The 15,601-nt window shown below is 39.6% G+C and overlaps 1 protein-coding gene and 2 non-coding genes across 3 annotated transcripts; 2 read left to right on the top strand and 1 right to left on the bottom strand.

The window, feature by feature from the left end:
- Positions 1 to 2,612: 2,612 nt before the first annotated feature.
- On the bottom strand, positions 2,613 to 3,617 carry LOC143178358 (uncharacterized). Its single transcript, XM_076376959.1, has 3 exons — positions 3,537 to 3,617; positions 2,911 to 3,282; positions 2,613 to 2,820 (listed from the first exon to the last, which is right to left on the bottom strand). Exons 2-3 carry the CDS (start codon positions 3,126 to 3,128, stop codon positions 2,727 to 2,729), a joined length of 312 nt encoding a protein of 103 aa, XP_076233074.1. The 5' UTR covers positions 3,129 to 3,282; positions 3,537 to 3,617; the 3' UTR covers positions 2,613 to 2,726.
- A 10,852-nt stretch (positions 3,618 to 14,469) lies between these two features.
- Positions 14,470 to 14,542, top strand: Trnav-aac (transfer RNA valine (anticodon AAC)). The gene has a single exon. It is a non-coding gene; the product is annotated as a tRNA-Val (tRNA).
- Positions 14,543 to 15,309: 767 nt separating this feature from the next.
- Trnav-aac (transfer RNA valine (anticodon AAC)) lies at positions 15,310 to 15,382 on the top strand. Its single transcript has one exon. It is a non-coding gene; the product is annotated as a tRNA-Val (tRNA).
- The last annotated feature ends 219 nt before the right edge of the window (positions 15,383 to 15,601 follow it).

Below are 15,601 nucleotides of genomic sequence, written 5' to 3'. Positions count from 1 at the left end.
TCCTGACTCGCTCCTTCCGCCTCCTGCAGTTCCACGCACGAGGCGGTCGAGGGCGCAGCTTTTCGAAGGGCTTTTGGATCCCTCGATTCAATTATGACCCCCTGCGCTGATTAATCGAGGCTCGCGTGGGACATATGTGTCACGTTGCCTTTGATTTAAATTAAGTAGTAGGTACTGAAATTGGTATTCCGTCAGGTCCTTAATTTAAGAAAGCAATTATTCTTCCTTAAAAAGGATTCATTTTTAAAACTGAAGAAGTAATAAGAAACATTGTGGATCTTCTAGGTGACCTAGTGCCATTTTTTATCCTCCTTCCCAAGTACTGAAATCTGAATACAGACTCAACACACGTGTCCCGAGGTGACTACCCAAGTTGTCAATCTAAAACAGAAACATCAGAATCCTAGATAAAACTGAAATAATAAGGAACATTGTGGATCTTCTAGGTGACCTAGTGCCATTTTTTATCCTCCTTCCCAAGTACTGAAATCTGAATATAGACTCAACACACGTGTCCCGAGGTGACTACCCAAGTTGTCAACCTAAATCAGAAACATCAGAATCCTAGATAGCAACGTGTACCCTCGTGCAACGCACCAAGAAGGCTCCAACCTCAGTCTCATTATCAGTTATCAATTTTCTCAGAATCCTATCCCTTCGAAAAGGTGTTGCAATATGCTGCAAACAGCCACACGCGTTCAGTGGCCACGTTAAGCAAATGGGACGACGATCGCGCCGCGTGGAGTGCCCGGGACGTTCCGTCCCAGCTCCAAAGGGTCAGGATGAATGAGAGGTGGAGGATGAGCGGGCGGCGCGGTGCAAAGGGACGATGGAAAAAAGAGGAGTCTTCGGTGGCAGCCGGTCCAGCGAGTTTTTGACCGTCTGGCGCTAACTGTTGGCCCCCGTACCACCTTGTCGGGTACCACGGTGCCGTCCCACACGCGGTCCCACTCCAACCGCGGGGCCCTTCCGACAGAGAACCCTTCCTCCCGAGCACACTGGACGCCCACAACTCGCAACCACGGCCCTCGTGATTTATGGGTCGCGCGCGTCTCCTCGCCAGGCGGAACCTGGCGATGTTAGTCGCTCTCTATTGGAAAAATGGTAACGGGGGAGCTGGGATGATTGGTGCTTTGAGGATTTCGCTGATTTTGGGAAGTAAATGGTTATACAGGTCTTGCAAACGTCTCCTAAGTAGATTTAAAGACGATATACGTTTGTAAGATTTGTTATAGATTTTTGTAACATTAACGAAGACAGCTTGACTACAGTGAGAGACAATAGTAAGAACATTGTTAAACCTAGGTCTACTATTACTGATTCTATTAAATTCGGGCCTGTTAAAGTATTGTTGTAAATTCTGCAGGAGACTTCAATAACTTCGGCTGAACATTTGTTCGGTGTGGGGTATAGGAATTGATGTCTTTTAATGTATTATGAATGGGGATTTAGTCTGAGGAAAAACATCATTCCTGGTCAAAAGGAAGTGGTCATAATTTTCGCCAGAGACAAACTATTCAGCTTATCAATCCAACTTTATAACTCATTGCTGTCACTCGTTATAGTAACTAAAAAGAAAATGATGAAACTAGTGAGAATCTTTAAAAGTAGAAAACCTGCTACACGGAAAAAAATGATCATACAGATTTTGCAAAAGTCTCTTAAATAGATTTAAACAGATTAGACTTTTATAGGATCTGAAATAAACCCTTATAAAATTAACAGAGGTAACCTGACTACAGTAATAACAGCTCCTTCAAATCTACAAAATTCACTCTTACTGATTCCATTAAACTCAGACCAGTTAGAGTTCTTTTGTAAATTGTAAAAGAGACTTCAATAACATTAGCTTAACATCTTGTTCCTGTAATCTTAGAGAAGAAGATTGAATTGACCCAAGTCATAAGCTTCTAACGAGACAATACTGTCCTCCAACCACCCATCGAGACATCGTCTGCTCGATGACCTTGCTCCCATCCTCTGTTCGCCGACGCGCGAGGGAAGACGATCCGTGAAAAAGGAGGCGAAAGAAGGAAGCCGGGAGCGAGGGGTGGCGATAAAAGGCGACGCGACAGGAAGAAAGAAGCAGGGCTGTCCTTCCTCCCATGATTCCCTCGAATTTGCATGCGAGCCGCCTTGGACCGGTCGCGATATCGATTCGCAGGTGGCTACCCAAGGGGATTGCTTACAATACGATTTATTACGGGGGACCACCTGCTCGCAGAAATCTCAATCGTGCCGACTCGATGCCGCCATAGACAGGAATGATGGAAGCGCTTCCGCCGCGCTTCCCACGGATCTTCATTAGGATCTCTCTCTCTCGACCGACTGTTCGGGCATCAAGCTTGCCCCTTGCTCCCCTCTCGCCTCGATTACCCGTCGATTGTCAGAGCTTTAAGCAGCGGACCTTTGGGGACGCTGCTACCGCGAAATCCAGTTTTGAGAGGCGAGTCTGCTTTTTGGGAGAACGTTTGGTAAGTGATGCTGATTCAATTAACTGAGTCCTGGTTCGAGCTGTCTTTAAAGTGTAGGTGTTTATTGAGGATTGTACATTTTTATAGACGTAGTGATTAGAGGAGTGAAACCTAAGTAAGGGTTGAGGTATTGCACGTTGTATTAGGATCATGTGCTGTGCAATGATTGTAAGCTGAGACCTGGGACGGCACAGGGCCAAGAAGGGCACACGCGATGATACAGGCAGGGATTAGTAGTTGTGGCCAATTCGGCTAATAGCGAAAATGTGTGTGACCCTGTTCAAGGATTTGATCAGACCCACATTCCTTCCAAATATCAACGTTTACAGTACATTGTTTTAGGTAGCTGTGGGGTGGATGTCATTAAGCGTTTTCTGTGCTTTCTGAATTCTACTTAAAGTTCAGAATTTATTATTTCTCAGAGTATGTAACTTACTAGGAAAGAAGGTAAATTCGCGCAAAGGTACATTGAACAGTTGCTAATGGATGAATCGAAGTTATAGATAGTCTAAGTAACAGTCGTCTATGTTTTTCCCTCTCTCCATTCAATCCAGGCGTCGCGTCGTTCCACTTGTTGATATTAGGCTTCGTGCACATTTGGAAGCTAGCTGTGAGAACATTAGCGACTCCATTTAATTGTGTTGCCATTAGCATTATGCTTAAAATGGAAGCTACTGTTCACGATAATTCTAATTTGAAGAAATCCTTTTGCTACAACATTTTACTGTACGTTACTGAAAATATGGCAAGGCAGAATATTCCTTGAAAACACTGTTCCATTAACTACCGTGATTTGTTTCTTTCCATCCTAAAAAATGGTAAGAAATAGTGATCAATGAAAGGCTGATCAGACCTCTGAATTATTAAAAAAATTAGAAGCTCATTAGACTGTCTACTGTATGTATATATTTCTATCAAAACAGACATTCGCAATGCAGGCAATCATTTCTTTTCATTCCTCTCCGCGTGCACAAGGCTCTCATGGCGATCAGTATCCCATAACAATTTTACTAACATCATTATCAATATTACTACATAATGTTTCGTGTTTACAATACCTACACAAGTGTTTCTCGATCCCCCTCACAAGACATAGCAACACTCTACCAAAGAACCACGACCTTATCACAATCCACACAGCCGAAGAGCCCAAGCCTCCGCGTACCCACCCAATTACCAGCAACACGTCTCACCCTGATTACCAGCGCAGCAAGAACTTCTTTCAACCGAAGACTCGATTCCCGACCGTATTAATAGCCGCGCGTTAATCGAGCATGCATCACGCCCGCAAATTGCCCCCGCCGCCTCGACGCGGCCGAAGCGATACGATCGCATTAAGGCGTAATTTCTATACAATTAATCGTTGATTAACCATCAATCGAACTCCCACGAGGCGGCCGGTTCGCCTACGCGGCCGACACCGCAATTAATTACCAATAAACGCGTCGGTGCGCGTGCATAAGCTCGGCCAGTTGATTACACCTGCGAACGGAAATTGATTCCTAACGGCGGGACCTCGATTACTTTTATCGCGACAAATTGCTCGTCAGTGGCGAGGGGAGGGGGACAGACTCGAGGAATTTCAGATTGCCACATGAACGCCGCGGTTCCAGCATCGCGGCGATCCTCTCGTTTGCGCGACCGTCCTCGCGGTATTAAAAGTCAAAGCGACCAGTGAATTATCGTTATATAGATGGCTGCGGGGGAATCGCGACTCGGGCTATTAACGGAGCACCAGCGAAAGAACGCGGACTTAAAAATAACGTGTGAGGTGTCGTGCGTGGGGCTATTCTCGTCTGTCCCCCTGCGTGACCCCTCAACATTTTCGTCGAATTTGTGGGAGGTACGCTCGATGAAGATTGGAGAGGGCTCTGCCGCGTTTGCACGTGAGCGATCGATGGGATCTAGGAGGAAGGGATTTAGGGGGAGGATTATTTCTGTGGTTGTAAGGCGGAATTACTTGAATCGTATGTTTTGGTTTTCTAGATATCGAATACTGTGTTATGGACTTCTGCCTTCTTGAACATCAAGCGAAAAAATTGTTTTAATATCCTGTCTTTTTTCTATAGATATAAATTGTGTATTTTAGATCTCAATTAAGGCTTTAGCTTAAATTTTTTGAAAATGTGACGTGAGTTGTTTTACCTTACTGCTACAGATTTGTGTGGTGGACAGACGTGGATGAAGTTTCTCCATAGTTGAGCAGTATAGGTCCCCATTTAATATACCTGCGTATATATTTACTTGGTAGTTATATATTCTCACAGAAATAATTGAATAACCAAGAAACGAAACTATTAACACTTTCTCGCATTATCGAGAAGGTAACTCGCATTTTCACGATTTTTCCCCTCATTACAAATCCAAATAAGTTGCCAAATGGCAAAGGCGACGGCCAGAATCAATGAATCGATACCTAGGCCACGGCGAGGAGGCATGCGATGCGACTCGCCGATTCATTATTTAAGCAGAAGACGGAGTTTCGGAACGGCGACGACTGAATTATTAGGTTTATCGGAAAATTTCATCGGGATGTTTTAATCGAAAGTCGATTTCGTAATATTTACAGTGAATGTAGTTTTAATGTGTTGCTCACGGTTTTCCCATGACCGTCAGACAGTCGTGCATTTTTAACTTCTGTAGTAAAAATTGATTATTTTAATTTTTCAATATTACATGCTATTGTATGATACATATATTGAGTAATATTCTTTTTAATATCTTTTTTCCCCGTGTTTTAAGTCGCATCTATTTCTTGGTCATTAGTGGTTAAACTGATTTAGACTACTTTGAATAATAATTTGACTTGTTTTAAAAACTTGATGAGAATTTCTGTGTTCTCTTTTTGTAGATTGCCCTTCAGTCGTGATTAAATTTTCCTTTCAATATTATAATATCTATTATTACGTTATATTATATCGCACATATAATATTAGAAAAATGATACAACTCGAAGAAATATGTTTTTGAGGGGAAGCAAAGAACTATTTATGAGCTTAAGAGAAAATTATTTATTAAATACATAATACTGGCATAAAAAGTAGTTTGAAAATTTTTAATGAAAGTTATCTTACTTGAATAACTAATCTAAAAAATACTTATGTGTTACTTGCATTCAATAATTTTCTTCTTATTTAAATAATTTATAATTTACATTCGAAGAGTTCTTTGAATAAATTCTACAATTTCGATCGTTAACCAGTAAACTTTTTATAACCAACAGAGATGCATTTACCCAATGATTTATAGCTATAATTCAGAAATCGCGTTTTTTGAGCTGTACTTATTACTTTTGAAGCACCTTCATATGCTGGGATATATTTCATACAGTATTACTAATGATGTCCGCCAAATGAGGCCCCATAATTCCATTTCGGTAACTTCCTTAGGCTCATTACTGCGCCCGCCATTATCGAAGGGACGAATTAACATTGAACCTCGCTCGAGAGCCTCGGGAATCGCTCTCGCGTCTTCGTGCCCATAGAAATATTCATTTCCACTGTCGTCGCGCGACAACACAATGCGCATTCAGGCCTCGGATAGCCTCCTCGTGTGCTATTGCGATCGTTTCCTTGCGGTCCCGTGAAATTATGCGCTCGATCACAGAATTATGGGGTCCGCTCGACGATAAATCAGTCCCATATGCGGCACGCACGTGGGCAACGCGAAACGAACGGGTGGCTGCCTGTTAGAAGAGGCCACTTGAGCCTTTCTCGTCCGATTCGATCGGTTCTCCTGTTTTATGGAGAACCGCGTCGTTACTGCCTCTTCTGATCACTGTAATCGCTCGACGACGAGTGTTCCTTGCTGTGAGAGGCCCGAGACGCGAGGGTTTAAATTCACTGAATCTGTACTGATGGAGGGAACGAGAATTTGTTCAGAAATTACGAGCTTCGAGGCAATCACTTTTGGATTCGTGCAAAGTGATTCGAGTTTCTTAGTTTTAGGGTGTATGATCGTGAAATAACTGTTGCAATCATTTTAGTGGGTTTAATCATTTTTCGAGTTTCTGAGCAATAAGCGACATCCCTCGATTTTCATTCGATTCGACTCTTTTAAGTACGGAATTGTAGAGAAGAAAAATTCATGTTTCACGGAAGCTTTATTCCTATAAAATTTGACGAAGTAGATTTACTTTAATTATTAGGAAATTGCTGCGCTTCAAGTACTGGTATAAAAACTGTCACTCTATGTACATTTAGGTATCAAAAAGGTGGGACACTTGTGACTCTACCATGCTTCAAAGAGTTAAGATATCCACTGTCTATTTTATCCTATCGAAATTATAACTGAAAGCAAAATAATATTCTTTTTTCTCTTCTTGTGTGATGACCAAAAAGATGTCTGACCCTTTGGGACTTTCTTTAAGGTTCATCCTAAACTGTAAACTGATCATGAAACTTCAGGGATTTCATAGAATTTGCTACTTGATTTCTCTGGCACTTTCCTCGCTCTCCAACAAACAGGAAATTACATTCCTGGATCAGAAAAATATGTACCCATTCAGAGACTCTCGTGACTGATCGATATAACAGCTCCATACACGGAACACTCGCGGCTAGGGGCGCATTTGCATACCACAAATACTAGTGTATCCTTATCATATTACTGCTTCCAGGTTGGACTTCATACAAAGGTAGAATATCATTGGCAAGGAGTCTGCTGTAAACCAAAAATATTGATTCACATAAAATTTTCTTGCCATCTTTTGCGCATAAAGAAGAGTTACTGACTTAAATATTGATTGCTGGACTAGGATATCTATGCACATTCCGATTTTCATAAATAGAATTAACCTGGTTAGAGATTTGTTTCTCCCTCCAAATACTACATAGATTTAACCTTCAATACTTGGTAGAATTTTATACACTATTTGAATTCTGTACGTTTTTCATATTGAAATTGGCCACAAATGCATAAAAATACACAGTCTACTGAATACAAATTTTCGTGACAAGTCTCCCCAGAGTGTCAATTATGCTACATTCCAACAATCATAGCATTGAACTCGTTAGACACGATAATCAATGATCCATGTTGAATCACAAGTGTTCAGGGTGACGCGTGAACGGCGTCAAGTCAGCGATGCATGGGTGCGCTGCTTAACAGGATTTAGCGGACCCTCGCGAAATAAATCTCGGTTATTTCGGTCCTGCTACGACCCCGTCGCCTTTCTGCTTAGGGAAACTCGCATAAATTCCCTCGTTAGCTCTCCAGCGACGTGCCGTTCTCGCTCGTCACTATCACTTTTGGATCAACCTGATTCTGAATTATGAATTGTTTGTACCGAAGCGAGCAGCTACTCTTACATTCATTTTAAGTAATGAGATGGCTTCTATCCAGGAATGATAGAATAAAGTTCAAAGGAAATTGTTTTTTCTTAAATTCGTTAATTGTATTTTTTGAGGAATTTTTTTAGGAATTTAATTCTTGAAACTAGTAGATAATAGATGGTAGGTGTTGGAGTAAGCAATTTAATGTAAATCATTAGTAATCAAAATATTAGGTAATTAAATTTCGTTCATTAAACAGAAAAACAATTTAATACTCGATTATTGATGTCCTTCTTTAGGATTATTCCTCTGTATAATTCTCATTATTAGACACCAGCTCTAACACAAAGTTTTCGATCAAACGCAACAATACGCAGTTGTTAAAATATATTGTACTTTTTGGAATGTAAAATGTTATTATATGAATATAGGACCTAAGTTGCTGATTACCCAGGTGTAAAAACTTCTGTCGCCGTTCCTATTCATTTAATATTATTCAATTAAGGCAAGAGTTTAATTTGATTAAATTCTGTTTGTCTGAAAAATTAATAATTATAAATGTAGTTATTATTATATTGTTACTTTTGCTAATAAAAATTTTAAAATTAATAATAAAATTTTAATATGCTAATAAAATTTAAAATGATTGTATTTGATCGCGAACTTTCTTGCCAGGGGTAATATTAAGTATTAGAACCATTTTTCAACATCTAATAATTTAGTTAGCATCAATTAAAAAAAGGTTCCTCAAGTCTTTCAAAGCAGTTCAAATTCAAAATTTAAAAAAGCATATTACGTGTCTATGTAAAGTATATTCGTCCTCCGCAGCAGACATTCATACTTCAGGGATATCATAGGGGCTGTCATTATAGACAGACAGGATCATCAATAATTTCTACTCACTGTGCGCGCACGAACACGAGCAGATTAGGGAAACGAGAAAGAGCAAAGGCATGAGCGACCTGTGGCAGAGCAAAGTGGAAACGCAGAGGCCTTAGATGGCAGAACGAACGATTCAGGTGGAAGAGGCTAAGGCAATTGTGCCGCGTATACAGCGAACACGGCAGCCAAATTGCTCGGTTTACTGGCGAGCATGCTTTGAATCTTAAATGAATGCTCCTCTAATCGAAATGTGAGGCATACGCGTTTTGCCAGTCGTTAGCGCGCTGTATCGTTAACGCTGGTCGAATTAGGTCTGTCGTTGAATTCGGTGGTCCCTTGGACATTAGCGATATTGGCTAATTGATAAATAAGTATCTGCTGAATTTATTAATATTATAATGTTCTTTTTTCAAGTTAAAATTGCCATAGTAGCATTTTTGTGTAGTCAACCAGTATTACTGTTGATCATTTTTCAGCAGTAGGAATTGCTAGCGTGACACCAGCTCCCATTGCAGAGGGTTATGAATATAGCGCAGCGGATGTTAGGTCAAAGGGGACACCATTCCTCATCGTAGAATTAAATTATGTCATTCAATTTAATATTCGCGTGCGCGTTGATCTCGTATCGTTAAATAAAATTTAGCCTACATATTGCAGTTAGATATTACAGCTTCTCTTTACATTTCAAATTTTCAAGTATTCAAAAATTCAAAAATTCAAAATATTCAAATATTTAAAAATCCAAGTTTTCAAATATATATTGAATTTTAAGAATGTTTGAATTATCAAACATACAGATTGTTCAACTTTCACTTCAGAAACTTTGATAATAGTAAGATACATGATTGACAATTTGCATGGAGCATAAAAAGATTCTCAGTTCAATCACCAATCCAAAGTTGCGCGATTTAAACACTTCCAGAAGACGAAGTCAGGTCCCAAAGGTGCCAAGAGTCCAAGTTCCGCATTCGATCCCGATAATTAAGGAATTCCCCGAAAATTAAGGGTTAACGAGCTGCTAACGAGCAACCACTCATCACCGTCGTCAGGATTAATACCTCCACTCCTGCAATCGCTCAAAATCAATCCTCATCCTGCAATCTTCGGGAAAGCTGAAAGGTTTAAATAATCAAAAGCAACTAATAATAAGTATATCAATCGTAGGAGAAAGTATCGTCACAAATATGTCTTGATTTAATGATTAGCTGGGATGCAGCTATTCTTCTTCTCAGAGTTCCTTATATTCTTCCTTCTCTCGTTTTTATCCTCCTCGAGTGCAGATCTTCCTTAGTTCACCGACCACGTCTTTCCTTTTGCCTTGTTTTCTCTCCTTTTTTTGTGAGATGCGCCTCGGTGTATTCGGTTTTAATGAGTCGTCTTGCAACCTCGCCCTTCAGACAGTGACGCGACACTTCCGACGACCGTGACTTTTCCGACTTCGGCCTCTGGCTATCCTGTTTCAGGTCCTTCTGATCTCTGCACGCGATTCTACCGCTGATAATTAAATCTTTCTGCAATGCACAGCAATATTCGAGCGTAAGCGTATATTCTTTTTTCTTTGTTTAGAAACTGAAATTGAGTCTTCTGGTCTGTGGAACAGTGTTGTGAAGGTGGTTTAAATTCAGTGCTAGAATTTTTTAAGGTACTAAAACAGTGATAGATCTGTAAGTTAGAGGTTGGGTCCATAATGCATTATACAAAGGATATAATATTTGTGATGTATTTATAGACTCTAGATTTTTATGCATTTATGGAAATTTGAAGCATGTAAAAATTATAGAATATATATAATATTAAAAATGTCACTTACACTACCGGTTAAAAGTATTTGATCACACATTTAGAGGAACATGTATTTCGTATAACTTAATAGTAATACACATACGCGTAAATTAAAATTACAAAACTGAAAATATAATAAAAAAAAAATGTGTTAAATCAATATAGACAAGAAAAAATTAACTATGTATTTTGTGCTGTACTATATTTTTTGTTTCATCGAGCCCACATGTGATAGGTGATCGAATACTTTTTAATAATAGTGTATGTAAGCAGACAAGCGAATGAGGAATAAGTTTGATAGAGTACATCATCACAACTGTACTCTGTATTCCCCATGTTTTCTATTGTCAACCCACTCCCACCTCCCTCGAGCTTTCAATATTTACGTAGACCCCCCAGTCCCGAAGAAAGACTACGGTCACGCAAGAACAAAGTAGCTTCGTTAGATGCAAATCACTTCTGGAACCGATCCAAGGAGAGGCGTATAAAGGGAGGATGAACGCGGGAACAAAAGGCCCCGCCGTTCGCGTTGGTATTTCTGCTTGACAAATTCGAGCGACTGGCGCGCGGAATCGACGAATGCCAGGAACGTTTGGTCGATACCTCCTGTGGATCTTGATCTCTTGGATCATTTGGAAGCTTACATTTAAGCACGACGTTTATATTCATTTCTGTCTTTCTTTTAATTGTCGATGATATTTTAATGTTTGAGTTAAATCAATTCTATTTAAAGCCTGGTGATGATCTTAAATCCTTTCTTTGAATCTTGATCTCTTAGATCGTTTAATATTCAGGGAGCTTGGAGTTGAATACATGGACACTGTTTACTTTGAGTTATTGTTAATGATCATAAAGTCCTGTGAATCTTGACTTCTCAAAAGATTCTAAGAGATTTTATTAGATCATTCATGATCACTTTTCAACGCTCAAATATTTTCTCCCTAATTTGAGCTCATAGTTTCCACAAGTTTTAGATTCTTATCATTTATTCTATTACCTCGAATCGACCAAACTCAGACTCGTTCAAACGTGGGAAGCTTCCACATCGCGAGCAATTTTCATCGTAAAATTTTGCAATTACATAAAGCTGTACCTCCGCGAGACATCGATGTAATAACGAGACGTAGCACACGTTTCACAATTACTTGATTGCGGTCGGAGTTTCAAAGGCAATGCAGTGGAAAGAGCAAGGGTGCAGGGAAATGAAAAAGCGCGAGCAGCGGGGGTGGAATAAGCGCCGGCGCCAAACGACTCAGTCGATAAACACCCTGACGGACCACCCTCTCGGCCACCGTGAAACACCCGTAAAGCCCAATGACATAAAACGCAACAGGGGTGGCGAGCTAGAGCTGTGGGGGTTGGATGCACGGGATTTCATTAGCAAAATCGAAAATCGTATTTATATACGCTCCAAATAACAATATCAATTTGAGAACTTATTGGATTGTTGGGAGATTTAACGATTTTTTATGAAAACTAATTATGTTTTGGTCTTCTATATTGTAGATAAGGGTAGGTACACATTACAGTATTCTCTTATGATTAATTATAGGCGAGAGACATGCTTTAGCAATTTCATAAAAAATAATTCAAAAATAATTCATACCATTTCCATGCAACCAAATGAAAATTAAAAATCTTTGACTAGATGGAACTTTTTTCACAAGAATGTGATACATTACTTATATAATACATATATGAAAAATTAGCAATAAACACTGCTCTCTGTGGCTCACTTTTTTTCAAGAATTGAAAACTTTGATATTTCATAAATTTGAAATTTTTTAATTCAAAAATCCTAAAATTCTATTGAAAATTATATTTAATCTCTCTGATAAGTTGAAGCCTCCACTTGGAAATCGTCCTAAGTGGCAAGTCAAGAACTAAAGTAACATTGGAAGATTTCCCTAGCAAAATCGAAAGTCGTATTTAAATACACTCCAAAGATTTAACGTTTCCATAAAAAGCAATTTTTTTCTTAGTCTTCATTAATATGAAAGTAAACCTTCTTTAAATACTCTAAATAATTCGAAGACTTAATGAATGCAGCAATAATTTTATAATGAAAGAATACTATGAAGGCACTCCTAAATAAATAATAAAATTCTGAAGTCCTCAGATTTCAAGACCTCCAAATTTCGAGTTCCCAAAACTGAGCAGACTCACTAACCCATTTGCATCACGAAGCGGAATATTCCGCAAAAACTGTGTGGTCTGTATTACTAAACACAGAATAACCCGCGTATAGGCACCTAAAGAAATTGTCGTCAGTGATAAGGGTCAGGTCGTGCAATAAGAGCTGCGATACAAATGGGCTAAACAGCCAGCGTTATACTCTGGAAATGTTCCTCGCGCGTACTGAAACCTAAAACTAGACCAACAAAAGCAAACATCCAGGTGCACATAATCCCTCTTATCGACCATGATAGATCTCTCTCTCGAGCGCATCGAGATTCTTCCGGCTGGTCGAGCAATATCGATCCCCCGCGTAGACGAGCATCCTCGCAGAGGATGATTCCCCCACCCAGAGGAAACCCCATCGTGTCCTCGACCTTCCCATCGAGCCTCTCGCGGTTGGGAGTCTCAGGTCGTCGGGGCACGAGCCAATATTTACCAGGAGAGCACGAGCCAGGAAACTTCTGCTCGAGCGAGAGATCCTTTCTCGCCGTGAAGGATCCCGAGGTTCGCGAGCGTGGAGGGGCGAAAGGAGCGGAGGGGGCAGAGGATAGGGTTTTCGGGACGAAGGCGTGGGAGTCGAGGAGCGTCAAGGACAATAGACGGCTCGTGAAAGGATCAGAGAAGCAGGACCAGACTGCTGGTCCACCGACTGGCGATTTCGTGGCGCGACGCTGATTGGTCGACCGGCGGGTGGATCTTCGATTTACGATGCTGCCGTGCCGCGAATGACACGCGGCTTCCTCGCCACGCGGAGGATTTAATTAATTGCCCCACGCGTCGGGTCACGGAGTACTCGACGCTTTTTCGTGATGGTACGCCGCTGGCGGAGAGAAAGTTTAACGCGTTCCTGGGTCCGATTGCTTTCGAGAGAGATTGGGAAAGGGTAATCTGATTAATGGGGAAAGATTGTGGCTGAGGTGAAATGGAGCAGGTGATCGTGATTAATGAATAATCTGTTTTAGAAAATGGTATATGATATGAGTATGTGTTAACTTTTAGGTGGTATTCATGAAGAAGATTTAATGACGCGAATGGTGTTTCAAAGTGTTGAACGACGACTTCTTCATAACTTTTATGTAGATAATTTGTGCAAGCAAAGTTGCTACTCAAGCATTAGTATTGTAAAGATAACAAATTTGTAAAAGTAAATCGGTGTGTGTAAAAATATGGAACCAACATCAGTTCTCAAAAGCTTCTAAATGATTACATATCTCAGAAATCTATAGTCTTTCTTCACTAAACTTTTTTCTAAGTATTGAGTCTACTATTTAGATTACTAAGATCCTCAAATAGAGACCCATACATGCTTCAATCGCAATATGACAACTGTAAGCATAGGTTCCTACATAAATTCCTAAAATCAACTGTCTCACATATTAAGAAACCTTAACATCCTTGTGGTACCTCTATCAATATCGCAATAATAATTTACAAAATTAAGTAGAGAACTAATTTAGACTCTTACATCCCAAATTTTGAAATATCTTTGAAACTTTAGTCACTGTGACATTCAGCTCATATCGATGGCTTAATGCGCAAACGTTGTCCACTTTTAGTGAAATTTCAAATTATGTTACAAATAGACTTTATATTATAAAATCTTAAACTTGAGCAAAACTGGACAACGTTTATGCATTAAGCCATCGATATATGAAAGATTGACCCTTTTAGTGCCAACGGAAGTACTTTACCTTTGCCTTAAAAAAACGACGATGTATCGTTGTTCGATACTAAAAGGGTTAAGATACAAGTGAAAAATTGGCCAGGTATAGTTAAAAGAAATGTCTGATCGTTTATTGGAGAGTATCATAATCATGATAATTACATCAGCCTACGTAGTTACTGGGCCCGAGACACTGTTAGGAAACTGCAATCACTGCGTTTCCGTGGTGTAGTGGTTATCACATCCGCCTAACACGCGGAAGGTCCCCGGTTCGATCCCGGGCGGAAACATTTATTTTTCCCTTTCGATTTATTTTTGTCTTCTAGCGTATGCAAACATCAAAAACAAAATAAGAAATCATCGACGAGTCGATTTTACAAGACACTATTTTTATTCTTGCCTCCATATGACATTCTTTTTCTTCAGTTTCAGATAGATGCACATATTGCGTTCATATTAGGTCATTCTATAAACAGTCACGTCCTGTGTTTCAGATCTGGGATAAAAAAATTGACCTGAACCTTACCTGAATATTAAAACTCGTATGAAGCATAAGGGCCAATGCACACGAGCAATATTTTAATGCACGATCTCGTTGCGATCGTGTGTCTGTCTTCGTTGTTTGTAATTAGGAAAATAAAGAGAAACATATGATCGCAGCGAGATCGTGTGTAAAAATATCGTTCATGTGCATTGGCCCTTATACTTGAGGCATCAGTAATTAAAATTTAATTACGAATATTAATGTCCTTATAAGTAAAATAACATTGAGAGCCAGTGCTTATAAGACAATCTAATATTTTTCCACATATTGGAGGTTTCAGTTAAAGAAACAGAAATATATTTTACGATGTCATGGTGCATTTTTGGAGTAATACTTGAAGATTTGAATTTCCCAAAAATCATACTTCATTTTTTTTAATTTTCCTTACTTTTACGAGATGAATCTTCTAGTATTTATCCTTTAATTTAGAAACTATATTGAAAATACAATGTATGTATATTTATCTCATTATCGTGATCCAATTACTATATCTAGAATTTAACCTTTCACCACGTTTCCGTGGTGTAGTGGTTATCACATCCGCCTAACACGCGGAAGGTCCCCGGTTCGATCCCGGGCGGAAACATTCTTTTTTACCTTCAGTTTTTTCGCAAACATAACATTGAAGCCTTTCAAAGTTCATCAACAATAATTTTTTAACACAAAAAACTGAAATCCACCGAGTAAGAATCGAATACATATTTTTAACTCTGACTTTATCGAGCCTTCTCGTTTTCTATTGTCCCAAAAATGACTGCAAAATGGAATTCTGAACATTCTGAAACAAAAGCTGCAGCAAGCCCTT

Source organism: Calliopsis andreniformis, chromosome 4 (assembly GCF_051401765.1).
Source record: "Calliopsis andreniformis isolate RMS-2024a chromosome 4, iyCalAndr_principal, whole genome shotgun sequence".
NCBI lineage: Eukaryota > Metazoa > Arthropoda > Insecta > Hymenoptera > Andrenidae > Calliopsis > Calliopsis andreniformis.
The sequence above is the reverse complement of the archived record's forward strand: the minus strand, read 5'-3'. Positions and strand labels throughout refer to the sequence as shown.

Coding starts and splice junctions, on each gene's coding strand:
- LOC143178358 (XM_076376959.1), bottom strand. CDS start 3,128: ATGCTAATGGCAACACAATTAAATGGAGTCGCTAATGTTCTCACAGCT. Junction 2,821..2,910: donor CGAATTTACCTTCTTTCCTA/GTAAGTTACATA, acceptor TCCACCCCACAG/CTACCTAAAACAATGTACTG.